Source organism: Malurus melanocephalus, unplaced genomic scaffold, assembly GCF_030028575.1.
Source record: "Malurus melanocephalus ecotype Western Australia unplaced genomic scaffold, MMel_1.1 scaffold_19, whole genome shotgun sequence".
Lineage (NCBI taxonomy): Eukaryota > Metazoa > Chordata > Aves > Passeriformes > Maluridae > Malurus > Malurus melanocephalus.
This window is the reverse complement of record NW_026623251.1, coordinates 2,371,273-2,393,510: the sequence shown is the minus strand read 5'-3', so window position 1 is coordinate 2,393,510 and position 22,238 is coordinate 2,371,273. Positions and strand designations below refer to the sequence as shown.

The window sequence follows — 22,238 nt, the reverse complement described above, 5'->3', positions numbered from 1 at the left end:
GGGGAAAAAAAAAACCCACCTTTTTACCCCTTAAATTTGTTGTAGATAGCTTGTCTTGGGGCCAAAAACTGCATGCGCTTTCAATATACAGATAAGAGTATAGTTTTGGAAAATACACTATTGATGATGAATTGTTTTTCTTGTGTCACAGCAAAAGTTTTACTATTGAGGGCTATTTCCTCATGGAAGAAGGGAAAAGTGGAAGACAGCCTTTTAGATCTTGCCACATTTTCTTCTTTCATTGAAAGAAAATAATTCAAATTCTTCCAGAATCTGGTTTTCTTGTCACACCTGTTTTGAAGGCATCTGTTTACTCACTTGTTTTCCATGAAAGCTTTTAGCAGTTTTTATTCAGTCTTCCTCCATCATRGAGGGTGGGGAGGAGGAACAGGAAGTATTTGTTGTCAGGCTGCAGTAATTATGTTTCTGTTGTGATTATGTCTTAATTACTGTAATTTTTTCATAGCAGTATGTTGCCATGAGMGGTTCACTGCAGGAAGCAAATCCCGTAACTGTGACTGTGCACAATCAGCACAGGGATTCAGAGCAGGGAGAGGCCAGGGCCAGCTGGTGCCTGACCAAAAGCTCCGACACATTTGTGCTCTGACAGCCCCAGGGCTCCCTGGTGACTGTCCTGGCAAGGTCCCTTCCTGGGAAGCCCCCACGCTGGGGACAAATTACTTTCTCAGCTCACTACAGGAGCCAACTCAGACCTTCTTAGACCCTGAGTTAGAAGTGTTTGGGGAGTGTAAATGCTAACAGGGTGCAGGAAAAAGCCCACCAGCCATGCTGGGTTTAGTATTGAATTTGGAGCCTGACAGCTTTAGTGTTGGRTGTGCCTGCCTGGCCTGGAGCAATCTTGCACATTGGAGGGTACAGGCGTAGCAGCCCCAGTGCTGCCCCTTGCCTGTCAGGGCCCAGGAGAGCTGTGTTCCCCACAGCAGCCTTTATTAATGACTGCCACCCTTGCTGTTGGTGCTGAGGGTGTGGAGGGGCAACATCACCCTGCCAGAGCTGGCTGCAGTGTGGGGATGGCGAAGGCCCGGCAGCAAGGGGACAAGGCGGGCTGTGCAGTGTCTCTGTGCCTGGCACATCACAGAAGGGACCTCTGGAGATCATCCAGTCCAACCTCCCTGCCAAGGCAGCGTCCACCTGGAGCAGATTGCACAGGAGCACATCCGGGTGTGCTTTGAAGATCTCCAAACAGGCAGATTCCATTGTCCCCCTGAGCAGCCTGTTCCAGGCTCTGCCACCCTCAATGGAAAGAAGCTTTTCCTCATGTCTAGGTGAAACTCTGTTTTAGTTAACATTGTGTCTCATCCTCTCTCTGGGCACCACTGTGAAGTGTCTGGCACCATCTACTTGGTACCCACTGTTGASAGGTTTATATGCATTAATGAGATCCTCTTTCAGRCTTTTATTCCCTGRAGTAAACAGGCCTTGCTCCTGCAGTGTTCCAGACCCCTCATCATCTTTGTGGCCCTCCTCTGCACCCTCTCCAGTAGCTCYTTGTCTTTCTTGGGCTGTTTGGTTGCTTTTTTCCCCCATACTTCAGGGGTCGCCCTGCCTGGTTTGTGGTTGAGCTTTTAGAAGCACTCTGCTGCTTTATAGGTTTGGCTGCTGAGGAGATTTCTTTCCCTCCTCTTTGTGCTGCCCATTTTTGTGCTTTCTGTATGATGAGTTTTCTGTGTAATGACAGATCATGGTCATGCAGTAATCTGCATAAATGGAGAAAGGCAAATGCAGGCTGAAAACATCCCAGAGAAGTGCATTGGAGCTGCTGTCTGATTTCACAGCATCATACAGCCAAGACAGAAGACATGAAATAATACATAGCCCCTTAACTGGCATAACATGAACAACGCTGTGCCTGCAGCTGTTCTACAGCACTGCACCATCAACACGTGCCACAGGCAAGTGTAAAGCCAGGAATCCTATTTCAGTTGTGGATTTTATGCTTCTGTTATTTTCCAAATAACATTAAAGGTTTTTTCTTTCTAACTGTAAACCTTTTGGATACAGTCGAAGACTTAAACAAAATTCCTTTGTATGCCAAACTGCTGCTAAGGTGCTTTGTGTCCTTGGTGTTACATTCAACAAATTTATCATTCAGTTCTGCATTTCCATTCTTCACAGGGCTGTTGTAATTATTAACTAATTAATGTCTACACATTGCTTGATGTCCYTGAGCAAACAGAAATATAAGGCTACACATATATAGATAAAAAATAGTATTTCYATTCCGGCCGTCTGAACTCTGGGTTTTAACCTATAGTCCCAAAACTGAATTGCCAAAGTGAGAAGCAGGAAAGAAGCTTCGTCAGAAGCTGCAATGAGAAAATAATATCCTTTTCTACTCTTTTTCTTTTCTCCCTACAGATGAAATGTTCCATTATTTTACTTCCCAAATCTGAGSCAAAAAAAAAAAAAACCAAAAATAGTTATTCCAATAATGAGATAATACCTGGAGAGGAAATTTTTTTTTTCCAAAATAATTATTCTCATYATGGTCTGGGTTGCAATTTCTGTGTGGGGCAAAAAACAAAGAATCAATATTTTCCAAGGTTCATTGTTCCATTAATTGATACTGTATTAGAGCAGGACTTCTTCCATCTTGTCTTTGGGATTTTGGTTTACATTTAGCATCTATGTTGCAATGTAATGTAATAAACTACAATAAGCTAAAACCATTAATTTTAAGTCAGCCTATGTGTCTGCAGACTCAGCCACTGTCACAATTTTAGTATTTGAATTTTTACTACCTAGTTCATGGTCGGCTCGTGGAGTTCAAAAATAGCAACAACAAGAATAAAAGGCTTGAGCTGATTTTAAATGAATTTGTCAGATTGATAATCTGCTTTCAGGGATTCCAAAAGTAAAGACAAAAGCTGCTTTTGGAGAGTGAATAATTTGTTGGAAAATATTTGTTTTTTGAAATTAACGCAATGTACAGGCTCAGGTTTTTACTGACAAATATGTAGCATTTTTATTTGTGAATAATTTTGAAATTGATAATAACTAAGCTCAGTTATTGTGCAGTTAGTTACTATGGATACTTGGTTTGCAAAATGTGTGGCTTTATGGATAACTTCTGCCAAAGACCATATTGTTAAATAACATCTCTTTTTTTAGACAAACACATGAAGTGGCATSAGAGTATGTTCATGGTCATGCACACAGATCTCCAGAGAGAAGTTTGAATAAGTAAACATCAGTGAGCTTTATTTTGCAATTAACATTTTATATGTCTTAAAATAGATTTGCWTTTACAGTGTCTGAGCTGGATTGCTGCTTGGAACAACTGAGTGAATCAAGTTGTGTAACAATTTTAAAAACAAAACTTTATCTTTACCTATATTCTATTGCAGTGTGCATATTGCAACACATTTGAGCTGCTGGAGGAGCTCACAGAGGAAATTAAGCACCATTAGTCTTGACTGGTATTTTGCCAGATCCTCTCCTTCACACTCTATCCACAAACTGTTAATAAGTGATAATTAAGAAGCTAATTAGCTGTTTGATCTTGTTTTTGCAGACATCATCCCACATAGTTTTGGGCACTATTTTGTTTCTCTTTATTAATTCAGTTATTTTTTAGTATTTGTTACTTTTTCTTCTCCGACTTCTTATCTTCTTCATTAAAAATCATGGGCATCTAACTCAAGGTTTGGAGATGTATTTTGGAGAAACAGATTTAGAAGTCTGAATTTCATCCCAATCACAAATATGTGATAATTTTCACATATTTGATTTCAATATCTTACACAATTTGAACAACAGATTTGAGTGATCMATCAAGTAGTAACAGCTCAATAGATTCTTTGATGTCTTCACTATCACAGTGAGCATAAAATGTCAAAAAATTAGTAACAGTGAAGTTTAAGGTAAGTACTTCATTCATGTCTAGTAAGAGCTTTGCCAGTGAAAAGGAGCACCTTTTCAGGTGTGAGGTTACTGACTGTCCATGGAAAAACAGTGGTAYTCACTCTGGAAAGACTGGCCACAAAGGCTAGATCATGATTCAAACTTTCAAAATGTTTTACATTTTCTTGAGGATTAAAAACAAACAACCCCCAAAACAAATGCAAAAACAAAACAAAAAGTTCCTCAACAGAACAAACAAAACAAAACAAAAAAAAGAACCCAAACTCCCCTCACAAAAAACAAGGAAAAAACAAAACAAACAAAAAATCACACAAAAAAAACAAACCACGAAATTGAACACTTACAAACAAAAAATACCACAAAACCCACAACCAAACCAAAACCAGAGAAGTATTTGGTATTTGAAAGCTTGATGGTTTAGATTTGTGTTATAAGACCTAAAAGTTACAATTTTACAATTTCACACAACTGATTTATGTTTTAGATGAATGGCCAAAAGTAGAAAAGCATGTAGAATACTTTAAAAATACATTTTAGCTGTAACTTAAACAGGAATCGGTGGAATGAATTACTCTTTTTTGTCATAACATGTAAACAAGAGAATTATTTCCACATTGGTGGAAAAAGGAATGAATGTACTTTGTTCTCATATGGCTCTCATAAGAAAAACTAACAATGAAAACTTACCTAGTATGATTCTGTAATTTTGTTTTAAATTCTTATTGTATTATGAAAGATTCCTTAGGGTGATATGTCTTGGATTTCAGAATTACTTCGTCATTTTACATCATTCTATTCTTGAAAGTGTCACAATTTAAAGGTAATATTTTCATATACAGCCAAATCGGATGAGAGGCAAGTCATAAATGAAAGGAAAATAGATTCTTAAATAATCATAACTGAATACTCATTTTTAAAGATCTTAATTCATCACAGAGTAATATATTTTGGCATGTAGGTTTTTGTAAAACAAAAACATSGTTTGTGTCTTTTGTGAACATAAGGAAAGGAGTCAGTATCATAAACTGTAGGAGAAATGCAACAGTAGATTTGAAAAACCTCGTGCCTTGTGTTTCATATTTCTGATCCAATTTTGCACTTTAGTTCTGTGATGATTACAAGAAAACTTTGAAGTGTACATTTGGAGTTTTCCTTTGGAGGTGGGGTGAGGAATCTACTAGGATCCACTAGTGTTTTTGTGACCAAAAATGATTACGTTCTTTGCTGTCACCCTGCATTTTGTCAGGTGTAATAGAAATGCCAGTTGCTCCTTCTCACTTGCTGAAATCAGTTTTCTACCTGGTTTGCTTGTCTTGTGTACATGTAAAGATCAGGTTTTCACAAAATGGAGAAGAAAGCTCAAAGTTAGGAGTATGAAAACTGTAGATAAGGATTTGCTGAGAGGGAATCTGCGTATCAGAAAAAATACCATGAAACACTTGGAGAGGATTGTGATTCAAAGGGGTATTTTGTAAATATCGTGTAAGTTTTGTAAACCTATCACATCCCTCTCAGCCATCTTTCTCTCTTGGAATGCATGACATAAGACCATTGTAATTTTCTCAGTGAATGGAGGGTATGTTGGAACTTTGAATTATGGAGGTCATGTTCTTAAAGTTTCTGATATCATGAATCTAGGTTATGAAAACTATTGATTTAACTTAAAAATTGTAACATAAAGAATATTGAATGAAAGCATCAGCTTTCCAGGGTACACAGTGGTAATTACTTTCCTGGTCTTGCATACATATGGGACATGATACGACTTTTCCTGTAAAGAAACTTTGATACTTGTTCATAGGCAAAAGTGCCCTTTTCCCATGAAAAAATGTATTGTTGTGGCAGTAAATGGTATCTYTAAAATGGCAATTTATCATTTGGGTGCTGGCAAAACACAAGCATTTTTGATAAATGCAGAGTTTCTGTGCCTTCCAAGCTAGGGAAAAAATAGCATGTTGTTTTAAAAAATGTTTGCTCAAATTTAATTTTTCAGTATTCTGGCTATYTAATGATTTCACATCTACTGCCTGGGTTATTAAGAAAAAAAAAATCTGGATTTTTATTTTATTATTTAATGTTAACATGAGGGATTTATGGTAAAGAGTTTATGTTAGGATTTAAGCAAATCAAAATTTGCAGACTTTTAACATCAAGGATTTGTTTTGTCTGAAATGTACAGAATTTTAACCATGCGGTGTTAGGTCATCCAATTTCAGTGCTCAGAGAAATTTTATTTCAAGTTCAACTTATGAACTTTCTTTCTACCTGATCATTGTTTTGTGTAACTCCTCTGGTGCCACTGAAGTAGTTGCCAAATTACATTAAAATAAGTGCAAATTTTGTGCTCTTATTCATGCTGCAAGCTTCTAAAAAGCATAATGTTTAGATAAAGCTAAATGAATGGGGAGTGGATAATTTTGTTTGTATATTTCTAAAAAAGTAATCATTTATCAATTAATAATTGCTAAAAGCATGTCTTGAGAAATTGACAGATTCTATTCCTATCTATTAAATTTAGTTCATCTTGTAGAGGTGGGGAAAACCCTGTTCAACACAGAAATGCTCTTAGGAGGTTTCTTCACTGCTGAGTTTGTGGAAGGGCAAAGGTGAAAGAGAGGGGAGAAAATTCTTTAGCTAACACAAGTATTTCCTGTAGACAGCAATTACATACAGGTCTGTGAACTTTAGTTAGCTACCCACAAGCATTTGAACTGTGAGCTCAATGTAGTGTTTGTATAACCTTCCTTTATTTCCAAGATATCTGGCAGAGACTTTTTAAAATTAAATGCTCTTTTTTTGCCCGTTACAAGTGAAAGATCAAATAATGCAATTATTTGACCATTTTCCTCGCTAATTTGCAGTCTGTATACCCTAAGAGAGTTCATTAAGTAGAAAGCATACATAGGAGATCAGCTTTTTCTTGACTTTTTCTCCAAGCTATGATTCTAGCTGTGCTACTCTATATTTAGCTATTTTGCAGTTCCTTTGTCAACTCATTGCTAGATATTCCTCTACTAGGAGTTTTCTGTTCGAGCTTAATTTGGAGTAAATTGTTACATTTTCTTTTCTCTGTGTCTCTTTCCCAAATGGAAGTGTTGCCTAATGCTGCCTCTAAGTATTGTGGTCTTTTTCTGAAATAATAATAGTATCAAAGCAGAAAATCTGTATAATGGTTACATCTAATCTGACACAACAAGGAAAAGTACTATTTCAAAGGAAAATGTGTTCTATTCAGTTGTAGGTAGAACAATATGCTGGGAATTTTCTTTTTTGTTGGAGTAATGGTCTTCTGCTAAAGAATCCCAGTGGATGGGATGGTGATCCTGGATGCTAGTTTCTGGTGTGCAGGCATTGTGGGTTCTGCAAACTTTTTTCCCATGTAACCATCCAATATATCTATATGGTTCCTTTTCTTGGCATAAAGAGGACTTGTTTTCTACTATTTTCTAAAATCGCAAAGGAATCCAAGGAAAATGTGGCAGGGGTTTCTAAATTACACGAACTAAATGTTTTTTGTTGCCCATTTCAGAAGCAGCTTCAAAATAAAGCCATTTATTTACACTTGTTTAAGTTCTTAAGATTTAAAAGTACTCATTTCATGCCATTACATTTTGGAAGAGATGTTTCCCTTCTTTTCTACCGTTTTTGAATTTTTCTTCTCTTCAAGCACACTCAACTTCTSTGTTTTCAGAAATTTCTTGGTGGAAACAATTTTAAACCAATGGTGTGAAAAGAATTTTCCCCAGTGTTTTATATTTGCCCTCATTCCCTATCCCCTCTCCCCAGTAGAAAAGACACTGTGCAATAGCTAGAGTGAGGAAGACTAAAAAGAGGCAAAAATTCCATTAAGCCAAACAGACCAAATCCAAAGACTTATCGTTAATGAACTTCAAGGGGTAAATATRCTTGAAGGTGTAGCTCAGCAAGCATGTCCAAAAGGAATAGCAAGTATATTGCCTCTGTGACAATCAATATTTAGGTCAAGGAAATATTAGGACAATTAAATATTTAGGTTAGAATTACTTCCACCTCTCTTGTATTATAAGGCAATCATCTGGCTCATGGAAAGAGGTGGCATATAGTACTTTATTCAATCCATATTATTAGCTGAATTTAGGTAAAAGTAATTCATTAATGTTTTGCTTTTGCCTATGTAATTTTCATACAAGCATCCGTAGCTGAATCACACCCTAAATATTAAATCTAACTATTTTTTTATATCATTACAAAGCATATAAACATGTATCTGTAACAAAATAGGCAAGACAAACACGAAGKCAGTTAATGATTCCTGGATGCCCATGAAGTTTGATCCCATTCATAAACAAGCASTGTGTTTTCAATAAGTGGGCATGCAGTGGCTGTTGAAATCAAGTTAATAACTCTGCTCCATTTCACAGGAGTGGAATTACCAGTAGGAAAATAAGGATGAGGAGAAGGATGTCATGCTCCTACTCCAATCCAATTAATAATGCCAAATGCTGCAAGCAGTAATACGATCCATTAGTGATTTTGCAGCTTCSACTCCAGTTCTGCTCCATAAATAGATGGATTTCTGTTGTGTTCCAAAAAGCAGGAATAATAATAACATTCACAGAGCTGGGTAAAAGCTAAAATTTCACCGAGGGGAACATGAGACTTGCTGACTGTTGTCAGAGGAGAAACTTGTGAAAAGGTTAAGACAGGTTGCACAAAACTTTTAATRGGCGTCCTACAAAACTTCAAGATATTTTATTTTATGCAAAGAAAGCAATAATTTTGTATGTTTCAAGCTTTACCTTTTCAAGTCCAGGTTTGCATGGATACATGTTGCACATGATTTGAAAAAAAAAAAAAAGTGACCATAGTAAGCATAACATTTGTCCTAGTAATGATGGCTTTGAAATTCTTAGTAATCAAATATATTTAGCTGCATAGCTAAATATTTTTATTTGAAAGATTGGAGAATTATGTGTGGGATTAAGAAGAGAGGAGGTAATTTGCCATGACCTATTTTCATTCAATTTCAATCAAAATTGCACCACTTAGTTGAGGACTATAAAGAGATGCCTGAAGCACATTTGCACTAAATTATCTGTTAATGTCAGGCTAAATTTCTAGTCTCCTGTCTTGTAGGTGGCGACAACCTATCTGCAATGGATACCTGTGTTCTGCATACTCATCAGAAAACTTCATGTGCTAGTATAGCAAAAAWGGCCTGAAATATTGTTAATTGATGTGAAGAAAGATGGCTAAAGAACTTAAGATCAAGAACTCAGAAAGCAGCTGGAAATGCAGGTCTTTGTTGTAACTAGGTCTGAACTAATGGTAGGCTTTAATWCAACCAAATGTTGATGCTTTGGCACAAGAGATTAATATGAAGTCTTTGAAGTAAAATGAAATACTTGTGAATTCAGTCAAAGTGTGAAACAAATTCTTCCAATTTCATAATTTTGCAGCATACTTTGGCTTCTGAGCAAATATCATAAACAGTTAACTATTTGTGCCCTTTACTTAGTCTGAAAATCTAAATAACAAAACTTCCCYTAAGTTCTTCTAATATGTTTTGGTTTCTGTCTGGGAGCATTTGGACAATATTCTTGGGGCATGGTGTTACTCTTGGGATGGTCCGTGCAGAGCCAGGAGTTGGACTCACTGATCCTTGTGGGTCGCTTCCAGCTCAGCTTATTCTGTGATTCTGTCAAAACACTGAGGAATCTTTTTTTTTTTTTTGTTTTGCCCTTCTGTTAGTTTCTTCTTCCTGATGTCTCTTTTATCTCATTTTGTTTCTGTGGCTCCTATGGAAGCCAGTAATTCCTGAATCGAATGCAATAAAGAATTGGATCTGTTTCTGAAGGATGTAAGCATGTCTGTATAAGGCACAAAGGTCTAGTTTTCAAATGTGCCTTGTTACAGGGCTGCTTTCAGCACAGCGTTCAGGTAGCAGGTGCCTTCCCACCATGGACAGAGATGAGACTGCAGAGCAAGAAGCTCTGTTTGAATGGAAAGCCTGGGTTTCCTGGGCTGTGGGCAAAAGCATTTGACTGAAGTACACTCAAAACAGGGCTTGAYAGGTCTGTCACTGCTGTGTCACACCGTGCATTTACGATTTAGCACTGTTGCTCTAATGCTCTGTGTGCCAAATGAAGTCATTAGCAGATTTGAGATCTATCAGCCATCTGTGCCTGTTATGTGTTCATCTTCCAGTGGAAAAGAGCTATCAGTGCAGAGCTGTAGTGTGATGTGGTGGTTCTAGAGGGTCACTGGGCTATGCCTTGGCCATTTGAGTTAATGTGCCCTTCACATAGCATTTGCTGCTCACCCCTTCTTCCTGGAAAAATAATTGAGCTTTTGGAAGCCAGTTAACCTGAACACTCACTGTAGTATTCTTTGTTAAATATTTCGCCATGACCAGCAATATCCATGCAGCTTTGGTGTGAGTGAGAAACTTAATAATCCATGAAAGGCCATTTTTATATATTTTTAATTTGCATTACATTGGGTTTGTAAATTAGAGGGAAAAGGAGTTAGTTATCGCTTTCTTCCTGGTGGTGGATTAGAATACACCAGCTGTAACACACCATTTGCAGAGATGGCTGGAGTCATTATATATCAGAACCGAAAATTATAYTGACCCTATCCATGCAATATGCCCTTTGGAAGTCTTTGGGAGGGTTTTTTACATGTGTTATAAGAGCCGCCTCACTGTGTTGCAGTAACAGGAACACGTGGGGACAAAATGATTGATTATTAGCCCTGGTGTTTGTAATTTGATGAGTGCAGCAAGTGTTAGCCAATAATGATTTGTTTTCTTTCCCTTACTCCCTTATTGACATGTTTCATTGTCAGAGTGTCTGAAATTCCCARTCTGGAGTGTCCTGCTATCAAGTCTAACTCTGCTGTAATTAACCCAAAGGCAAATCCTGTATGAATAAGGTCTGAACTGAAATCAAATCCAACTCGTTATGGTGTGAAACTGAAGCCTCTSTACTCTTCAAATGGAAGCACCAAAATAAATCATGGCTGTACACTAAACTRTGAGTCTGGCACTGACAGGGATTGCTCAGACAGTAGCTCTAGACACCTTGAAAACAGTGACCTCTTTATTGAGTAAACTTACTTTTAATTGGTCAGTCAGAGAGAAAATCAGATTTAACAGGTTGCAATAATCTTTGTTTGATGAGAAGATATGCATGAGAGTATTGGCCAATCATTAAAGTTAGTTTACTCATGTGTTTCCCAGTCTAGGAGAGATTATGTCTTCTACTTGTGTTACCTTAGTGAGTGCAGTATAATTCTCTGAAATATGTGCAGCCTCAAAAGAACGAATCCTTTTATTTAATTTAGTCAGTTTATATAATATTGTTGGTTGTTTGAAATAGCAGCTCCTTTTAAATAAACTTGCAGGATTTATTGCCATGGAGCCAAYCCAAACACTGCAAATTGATTCTATAAACTATTAGCCACTATTACTCTGGGGCTGATCAGGCTATGATGATAAATCTTGAGAGCTCTAGAATWTTTTTAAGTTTTGCATTGTGGAGGTTTGAAAAGTTTGTGACTCCCCCCTGAGAATTTTCCCTTTGTTCTCATGCTGGATGTGTTTTCAGAAATTTTAGAAATGGCAAGGAATTCGTCTTTGCACTTTGAAGTTCTGAAATATGTGTCAGTTTCCTTTATTTGTGGGTATAACAAACTCTGTGAGTACTTGGTTCTGTTTCTGTATGTGGATATGCTGTGCTTTGTAGCTGGTTAAAGAGGAATTTTYAGAGGAATCAGAAGGGACAAGCACAAATTAAATTACTGAGACAAATGATTCTGCAGGAGTTAAGATGACAAGGGACATGCCTTTGTATGGAAGAACACAGTTATTGAAGCAYTCAGTTGCCAAGAATTGTTTATTTTTCTTATTTTAAAATCTRTGATCACGTAAAATCAGAACCAGGTTTAATACAAGGAATAAGGTAAGTCAGTTAAGGCAGACAAATGATAGCACAAGGTAACCATGAAACTTGAAAGAAATACTGTGATGCATAAGAAAAATGTTAGTTTTGCCTTGGGTTTATCTGTTAGGGGTTGGTTTGTTTTTTTTCCCCTAGAAATGGAATTAGTAAACTTCCAGTCCCAGCAGGCTTTGATCTGTAAACATTTGCCTCAGGAACAAGCAGCATACCCATGCTTTCCTGTAGCAATGTTGGATACTCTAGATTTAGCTGTTATTTGAGCTACATCTGTGAATTTTGGGAAGCTGGTTTTACTTCGGGCACTCTGTAAAAAAAAAAAAAAAAAAAGAAAAAGCCTTCTTCCTTTTCTTTCTTGGGAGTTGTGGTCTACAACATCATGTTTTGAAATMTCRTAACTCCCCTTGACAGAACTAATCTTTAACTCAGATTTAAAACATCCTAAAAGTTTATGTAGAGGTGATTYGGTAGATTTTTAGAAACTTCGTAACAAATCTAACAGAGAACAAAAAAACAACCTTACATTCAGGTGACATATATTTTATATTTCATATTTCATACTTCGTATATTTTAGATTTTATACCTGTTGCAAGCTGCTAACTGTCTATGAAGGATATCATTATAAGAGAATTTCTCACWGTGTTAATGGTGAGATCTTCCTCCTCTCACTACCCTAAACTCAGTTCTTCTCTCTCCACTTGCTGAGCACAGAAAGCAGCCGTGACTAATTTTACTATCTGTAGTACACATTACTGTGTGTATCACTGTTATTTTTCTCCATACCTTAAAAGCGGGGAAGGATTGTCTCCTGGGAGGTTAAACAAATCTCAGAACACCTAACAYTTCTTATGCCTGTGGTAGGATTGTGCACTGAATCATATAGCTCAGAATTCATGGGACCAGTTAGGCTTCTGCCTGTGTTTAATTATTAAAGTATTAAATACTTTTTTGGATCTGGCCCTGCATACTTCCAATTCCCAGTATTATTTTCAAAAMTGCAAAGACTTAGAAACTAGATGGCATTTCACTACCTCACTGGGATATTGAGATTCACCTGCATACTGTGAAAATATCTAAGAGAGGTTAAAARTTGCCTCACAGTGAACTACTATTGAAAGTAGCTCTTCATGTGTGAATCTCAGCTTATTAATTCATCTCAAACTTTTCTTTGCATGTATCGTGGTGTAAAAAACTAATGCATGTTTCAAAAAGGAAGAAGTAAAACTATTGTGACTTCTGTGTGTACAGCTCTTCACTTAATAGAATGCATAACCGTAATGGAAAATGATGAAACAGTTTCTCTAATTCTGTGGTGATTGAAATTCAATTTCATTAATATAAATTTGTTATGGTAATAATAAAAGATTTGCAAGAAARAAGAGTTTGTTAGTTTCTAAGAGGTGTTTGACCTCTGCTACTTTATGATCTGTTAGAGAGAGCTAAGGCTCACAAAAGCTGGCTTTCTTTCTATTTTACCTGGAAGGCATTATTTTTTTAATAAATGCCAAAATCAAGTCAATATTTTTAGAACCAGAATAATTGCCACTTGCAATGGACTAATCTTTGCTCAGAAGTTGTCTGATACTTTATATCCAATGTCAGCAGGAAAGAAATAATTAAGATRTATGATTTTGGTAATTGATAGGGAACATTTGAATGGGTTACATAAATAATAGACTAATCAAAGTATTGTTTGACCATTTACAAAAAAACACATGCCCTACTGCMTGTACATTTATTTAAATTAATGTAGCTGTCAGAATTTTTGAGAAATTTTGAAAGAGGATTTCATTTTCACCTTATGGTTAATGGTCTCATAAATAATAATTTGTCAATTTGTAGGATAAGTGATGCTATTAAATTGTTCAGGATACCTGTTTAAAACATAGGTGTGCATTTACTGTTCTGGACAATTACTCTATGGATAAAACTGCAACTTGCAAATCTAATTTCATGTCTGCTAAATCCTTCTCTAACTCATTTTCTGTTCTAATGAGAATTAATGACATTAATAATCCAATACTATACAGAAGAGACCTTAGAGTTTTCTTGCATATGCAGTATCACACAGCAYTTTTCTAAATAAGATCTTAGTACGTTATTGATAACTGACCAACATATCTAAAAACTAAATGTAAAAATACCCCCAAACCAGATGTTCCCCAAAAATCAAATACTTCAAAAACACATTGACAATTTCATTCTGCGTTTTTTGTTTAAGCCCATGAAAGTTATACTTGTTAATAATTTACTAACCATTGATATATCTTGAATACCAAAAAAACTTCAGTCTGATTGTTTGGGGTAGGACTATATCTGCTTGCAGGCATCTTCCATTSTGCTGCATTCTTTTCTAAAACCACGTTAATTTTGTATGGTTGTATGAAGGAAGAATACACTTGCAATCTAATATTTAAAATGAAAGAAAATGTTGTAGTTCTCTTGCATGGCAATTTGAATATGCTTTGTTGTCTGATCAACATGCAAACCAATATACCCATTATATSTATAATATGTATAGTATGGATTATATGTATAATATTATATATTATATTATATATTATTGCACAGTCTTTGCATTTATTTGTTCACATATCAGGTTGCCATGACTGAGGCTGCTATTTACTTCAAAATTGTCACATATATATTCTTTGGGCTCCACTGCGGCTCATTAAAAGGTGCTGAGGCAGCCTGGCATCAGCGGGGTCCCTGCCTGGGAACAGCCACTCTTCATCAGTAGTCACTATCATATGTYAGGTTGTTTCTGAGCTGACTTTCTCAAGCTCTGTGTAGGGTGGCTTTTTTTCCTTCTTTTGACAGGGAAGTAGGGCCTCTGCATGTGTTTAACCCCACATTTTTGCAGGATACTAATATTTCTGCTTTTAGTTGACAGCAGTTTTACAGGAGAGTGTGTCCCAGATGTGATTGCTCTAAAATGAAAGAGCACCAGTGTTGAGCTTGAATGTTTCCCATCCAATTACCATTTGCCTCTTCATTTTATTTTGGAAGGTTTTTTTTCACTTGAGTATGGGGTTTCCAAATGATTCTGGTAATCCTGGATTTTTTTTCTCCTTGTTTTTACAGGTGACCTGTAACTGTTTCACCATCAGTAATGGAGAGATGCAGGATGTTGGTGTTGGCCTCTATCCCAGGTACTGTGGACACTGTTTCATTCACAGGCAAAATCTCTTAGGCTTTTTTTTTTTTTCTTTTTTTCCAAGGTAGCTGTAAGGGCCATCAAAGCAGCAGGTAACATGTCTAAATGAGAAACTGGGAAATGGAAATAAATTAAAGAAGAGTGAAAAATATGATCTTGTTGAAAACATTCTTAATATTCCTGATTGCAGCATTAAAACAGTTTAACTAGTGTACATCATTATATCTTTTTTTTTTTTTTTAAGGAGGTGGTAGTCTTTTCTAAGAATAAATGTTGACATCAAGAATGTGCAGCTGGGACTAGTTAAGGGAAACCTGTTCAGTAATGCTTTAAAATACAGATATTTTGCAGCTGAGWGCCTTCAGAACTGATAATTAGAAGAAAAAGATTGATATATTTGTAAGTAAATTACCATAACAAAGAAATCAGTAAGGTGAAGAGATAAGTCCCCTAAGAGAGATGTTAATATTTGAATTTCTTAATATTGTCTCTTATTTGTATTAGGTTAAGATGTATGTACCAAAGAAGGTTTTATGTTCATAGAGTTACTAACCTGTAATCATAAATATGGRAAATTAGTATGTATAATTTAATATGTATAATTTTTTTTWAATTACATTTTACCATCTAATTTTTTTGTTAATGTATGGTTGAATTATGTTTTTCAATACCTCAGTGGGCCTGTCACTATTGTTTCTTTTCTTACTACTGTCATATGTAAGATTTGACTAAGTTCAAATCTTGAGGCCTGCCTTGTTGTAAAGATGAGGGAAAGTTGGTTAGGAGGACATGGGAATTAGTGTCATGAAAAATGCAGAACAGTAATTTGATTTCATAATGGAATGCAAACAATACCTGAAAAAAAAGAAATATTATTTTGGAACATTATTATTAGGGAAATGTTTGCTTTTGGTTGGAAAAAGCCCTTAACTGTGAAGAAAGTGTCTGTCTATGTTCAATGATAATGTACTGCCAAGGGATGCAAGAGACTCTTTCCCAAGCCACTTCAGAGCAATTTGAGTTTTGCTATAGCAAAAAAAAGAGGGAAAATTGTGAGCTTAAATCTGTGGTTTGCAAATCCTGAGCATATGTCTCTGCAGATGAATTCATATGCTTCCAGAGGAAATTGTCGTCAAACCCCCGAGTGTCTCCATGAGATGAAATTTAATTAAAAGTTCTTTATTTTGCCTTATTAAGAGGTTGCATACTTTTGTATAGCTTGATAGCTTCAGGACCACAATACATTTTAAAATGGGTAAAATCCTATGGTCCTGCTGTGCATCACCTTGCCAGCAGCTTTGGGAGTATGCCCAGTGATCTCACAATAAGTGTAATGGATACTCTCCCAGCGGGTTCTTGAGRAGATTAACCACAGATATTTTATTAGTCCAGAAGGGATATCAAAAGAGTCRGGTGTCTGTTGATACCTCCTTTAAGATTCAAAAAACTAAATAAACATGGTTTGGTGCAGGGCTCTGACCCTCAGCAACATCACCTATTTTGCCAAAAACAGTTGGGATTTTGAGTTGTTGAATCAGGCAGACAAGGAAAGCAAATAAATGCAGCCAGGAGCTGGGTAATCCAAAAATTCTTCTTCCTGGCTGATAATGTTGCCTTGAAYGGCCAGTTTTTAATAATGACACAGACACAGTTAAGGGGATAAAAGGGTTTTACGTCAGTATTTGGGATCCCAGGTGCACAACTTGATGGCAGATGTACAGCACGGATGCAAGTTTTATAGGTTTCAGGAATTAGCATATCTATCTAGGATTCCCCAATAAGAAACTTAACAAATGCAGTAATGTCCCCCTATTCTAATGAATCCCCCCTGGATGAGGCCAGAGCCCAGTTTACACAAGATGTTCCGGACAGAAGGCTTCACCCAAGGCTGGAGCCTCGGGTTTAAGAYAGCACAGGGCACACTGATSCCTTCCTCAGGATGTTTGGTTTCTCTGCCCAGCAGAACTCCTAAACTAAGCTGGAATATCAAGCTTCAGGAATTACAAACATGTGGGCTAAGGGGTACAGGGAAATGTATAGAGGGTACAGCAAGCATAAAAAGGAAAAACAAAAATCATCAGGCATCAATAATGCCAGAATTATTCTTTCAATGGGTCATTTCCATAGGGAAAGAGTCATCAACCCCACTTCTACAGCAGAAATGTTTGTCTGGCAAAATCAGTTGTTTCTCAGCTCAGGAAACACATGACTCAAGTGTGTAGGAGATGTTGTTAACAGCCTCTTTCAGACACCAGGTACAGTGTGTTTGTGCAGCATATGTGTCTCGAGGATGGCAAGAGCTCCCTAATGAGCTGTGCTGTCACATGTCACAGGAGCAGAGGCTGGGCCAAAATATGCATAAAATAGAGGCAATGGCCATGTTTCTTCTTTCAACTCAGCGCACCACGTTCTTTGGCTTTGGGACATGGYATACTCCATTTTGTGCTGATATGAAATATAGGTTGATTGTTGGCCCCTTTGATCTGTGGCTGCAATGATGGTCTGGTGATCGATAAGGGGAGTGCCCTGAAACTGAGCAGAAGCAGCAGAAATATAACTCAGTCCCTCCTGCTCTGAAGTGTCCAGGTTACCTTGTTCCCCACTTTGCCCTGTCCCCTGAATCAGGGCTCTCAGTGTCACTGGGGCGCCATGGCCTTCCTCCTGCCCTGAACACACAAAAGGCAGTAACACACGAAGAGATCCAGGCATGACTCCTATTAGCAATGAACATAAATCTTCTAAGCATTAATTTTCCTCCCCTAACCAAGAGCAGCTGATTTAACAGGGATTTTATTTGTTTCATAACTTAATTGCTTGATACTTCAGATGTAATCACGTTAACTACTTTCAAATGATTAAAGGGAAATGGCAGTAGAAAAATCAGTCCACTGATAAGTTTTTTCTTTCTTTCCCCCTCTACCACCCCTCACAGCATGTCTTTACTGAACCACAGCTGTGACCCAAACTGTGTGATCGTTTTTGAAGGATACCAGCTTTTACTTCACTCTGTCCGAGAGATCCAGACTGGCGAAGAGGTAATTAATTTGTCCTCCCTTCCATCACAGACACCTGCAACAATGACATCTCCCTAAATAAATTCCAGACTACTGGGCCACCAGCTTAATATTTTGATGATATATTGATGCCACTTTCTAGCACATAGCTATCAGGGGGGAAATGATAAATAGAATCATCTTTTCACACTGCCTGGGCCCCATAATCATTACTTCTCATAAATCACTAGCAGTCTTGATAAATTCTTGTCCCTCCTTTCCTCCTCTAGGCACTTTATTTTGTTTGTATTTGAGTGTCTTTACCCTGACGGAAACACAATATTTCTGAGTGGAATGCAGTGTTCACTAAGTCATTGCAACAATAAGCATTTGTCAGGCTGCAACCRTGCAGTTGTAGTAAACCTTTCATTGACAGTGAAAGCAGCAAAACAAGGTTTGTTTTCTTGTCCATTTCATTAGGAAAGTCTCCAAAATATCCTTTTCAAGAGATTTCTGATTTGATCTAAGGTATTCTCTACTTTATTTTTACAACAGCACTTGTATTTATTTGAAAATAAATTTTTGGCTACAAATAATTTCAAAGTAAATGTGTTTTGCAGCAATGCAGTATTGAATTTGCTTAATAAGACCTGAAAAGAGGTGGTATTTATTTTCCTCCCTGTGAATTTTTTTTCTTTTTCAGTGTATTCTTTCTCAAAGATAGTAGGCTGTTAAAGTAAGCAAATGGTTGAATATTTTTTAGGCCATCAAAGTAAGTAAATAGTATAATTTTTTKGGGCAGAAAACATTGCCAAGAACCAACAGAAATGGTTTTGCATACTTATCTTTTTTGCCAAGAGAAATCTTTCAGGGTGCAATATATGTTTGTTGAGCTATTAACTGTAGACATCTTTCAATGCAGCATTCTTGTTTAAGCATAATGATAGACACCTTCCTTCTATTTTATCCATATGACATAACTTTATTCTTGGCTTCCCAGTTCACTAACATGGGTTGCTTATTTAAAAATAAAAATCTTTTAAAATATTTTAATGTCTTCCCAGGAAGAAAGTGGGCTTAAGACTTAAGAGACAAAGTAAAGCTACAAWGTCAATATTAGCTCAGATCTGTTATGGAAGGGGAAGGGAAATAAAATTTTTATGAGCGTATGTGCAAGTCAGCAGTTCAGCACCTATTTACTTTTCCTTATACACAACTTCTATGACTTTTCACTTTGCGTTCTGGATGATGACTTTGATGCAACTTTCCACACTGCCTTATTGCTTGTCTGAAGCAGGGTGAGCCCAGTTTTAGTAACAGCCATGTACTGAATTTACAAACATTTGTACATGAAACTACATCACCTGTRATGAGCTTTTAACTAAGAACTAATTATAACAACTTTTTGCTCTTCAAGATAGTTATAGCATCACAGAATGTTAGMATTGGAAGGGACCGCAGTGATCACCTTCCAACGTCCCTGCAGTGGGCAGAGACACCTTTCAGTAGACCAGGTTGCTCAGASCTCCRTCCAAMCCAGACTTGAATTCTTCCAGGGAAAGGCCTCCCCAACTTCTCTGTAATGCTGACTGTCATAGTTTTTGTTATTTTGAGTGATGTTAATTTGACAGCATACAGAGATTTGCTTTGCACTTGTACTTCTTTGCAAAAATGRAAATTAAGCATTGCGAAGAAAGGTGAGATATGAGGAAGGAATGTAAAAAAGTAAAAATTATTCCTCTAGAGTTCACAAGGGCTCCTTCAGTGATAAGGTAGCCTATCAGCTAGTTTTGTCAAAAAGACAAGTAGCCTGCTCTGAAGAGGTCTTCATCATTTTCCTACCCTTCAGTAACCACTTCAAACAGCATCAAGATGTGTGCTATAATTTSAATTGACTTCTTGTTAGTTGCTGTGTCTACCTGGTGTTTTGCAGGCAGACACAAGCTGATTTTGCCTCTTCTCCAACTTATTTGGCATCAAATCAATTATTCCTGGTGGGGTATAGAATGGATTAGCCGAGGGCGCAGTTTTGCACCAAAAAAATGAGTGCTTGACTTCTCATCAGCTTCAGAGCTCAGTTGCAGCAAATTTTTTTCTCTCTTCAGAAAATCATGTAAATGACCATATCCTTTCAGAGCAACGGTTTTTTTTTTAAATTAATGCTGAAAACAAATAATAATTTCAGATGACTAGCAATTAAATCTGTTTTCATGATAGATCTCAACCAAGTTATTTAGTGTTTCTGTTGCTGTAATTCTGTGAGAAATTTTATGTCTGCATGTGTTTGATACATTACATTTTGTCCCAGCAGAGTTTTTAAAACCAAATTTTTCCTTGAGTTAGAAGGCATTTTGATCCTATATACCAAAACAGAAAGAGTACAGACTGTTAACTACTTATGTAACTGTCTAAGGAACAGATTTTTGTACACAGCCTCCTCCTAGGGCTCTGAACCTATGATTGCAAATCCAAGAAGATTCCCCTTTTTCTCCCTGCCTTTTGCATTAAAATACTTGATTTTTAATTTCTACACAATTTTCTATCTAGAAATTTTGTAGCCTGTAGTCTGTTACCAAAAAAAAAAGGAAAACCAACACCATTAAATTAAGTCCACTGCAGCATGGCAGATCTGGCAAATTGTGTCTATCTCATTTAGTAGATGAGGARCATGAGAAACTAGCCACTCGATGCATGGTTAAAGAATTTCTGTGTCAGAGCAAGAAGGGCTTAGACAGAGATGCATTTCTGAGGAACTCTTAAGAGTCAATAAGTCTCATGGCTGTTAAATAATTCCTTGCCTTCATAAATGTTTTTAATATATATTGTACAGTTCAGGGGAAAAGATTTACTACATTCTTTATAAGCGATGCAATAAAGAGGCAAGCCTTGGTCAGTTGAAGTAATGTTTTAATTAGCAGCATACATACCACATGCAAATACCATTAAGACAGCCTTTGATAAATGGGCATATTTCCTAAATATGTACAAGTTAAATGAGCCTTGCATCTAATGAAGTGATCCAAAATTAAAGCAAGTGTAGGAGAGAGACATGAATACAGAAATTTTGTGTTCAAACAATTACATGATTAGCATAGGCTCGGTCACTGTTAGCTTGGTCATGTTTCTAAATATTCTAATTATATTTTACCCCTCAGTCTGCCAGCTACAGACATCTTTTTCACATATAGATTTCYGCTAGCAGGGGTGGGAATTTGAACTCTGGCCTCTGACAGCAAGGGAAACACTAAATTGTTAAAATGCTAAAAGGAGATATCAAATGTGATGAAGCCTCTTCTCTCTAATCCAGAGAAGGTTGTTGTGTGACTGTTCATATCCTCAACTGCTTGGTAATCTCTGAAAAAGRAATGTCTTTTTTGAAACTTCTTCCTGCTCCCAAGGTTTCTGCAACATAAATGAAAAAAGGGGGGAGGGAAAGGCACAAATATAAAGAGATAAAGGGATGAAGCCTGTAGGCTGAATAGGTAAGGTATATTTGATGTTGGCTCTGTGTTTGTTTTGCAGTATTATAACTAAACCCTGCCTAATGATGGTTTTGACAGTAATGACAGGGTTTAAACCATTGTCTTAAGTATTTTGGCAAAGAATAGACTAATCTCACATGAATTATTTTTTCCCAGAAAATTTCTACTGTCTTGCACTCTGTCTGAACTTGATTAAATCACTTTTACTGCTGCTTGCCACCTAAACCCAAAGCCCAGTAGGACATGAGTCAAAACCAGAGATATTTATGCAGAGGACAAGAGACTGGGAACAGCCCATGTGTGTAATGATTTTGACAGAAAACACTTGAGAGTTGCAAGGACATATGAAGATTGGGAGGCTTGTGATGGGCGAGGGAAATTGGGTTTGGAATGTYTGAAGGATGAGGTTAGGACTGCAGTTCAGCTGGAAAATGCTTTGTGGGAAGGAAGGGAGACAGATCTTTCTCACCACACCAAGGAGGAGGCAGATTAGGACCAGCTGTGGAAAGAAGTGAGGACAAAGTTGGTGGGGTCACTAAAGATGTTTGAGAAATCAGAGCAGGGCAACAATGGCTGTTAATTTGGGAAAATGATTGAGCACAGCAGGGAAAAGGTGTGAGATAAGGCTGAAGGACAAATTTGAGACTGGCACAAGGATGAAATCATCCCATTGTACCAAAAGTGGCTATGTAAGGAGCTAGCATGGAAAACAGGTTTAGATAATGAGGAGTTGAGAATAAGACAGGAAAATAATACTCATGTTGAAGGGAAGGGGAGAGG

General features: G+C 37.0%; 1 protein-coding gene across 1 annotated transcript in view; it reads left to right on the top strand.

Moving 5' to 3' along the window:
• Window positions 1-22,238, top strand: part of SMYD3 (SET and MYND domain containing 3) — a 335,451-nt gene that overhangs the window by 241,746 nt on the left and 71,467 nt on the right. The window contains exons 6-7 of the mRNA XM_057389700.1: window positions 14,911-14,978; window positions 17,916-18,018. Coding sequence (XP_057245683.1) covers window positions 14,911-14,978; window positions 17,916-18,018 — 171 coding nt within the window. The remainder of the gene's footprint in view (window positions 1-14,910; window positions 14,979-17,915; window positions 18,019-22,238) is intronic.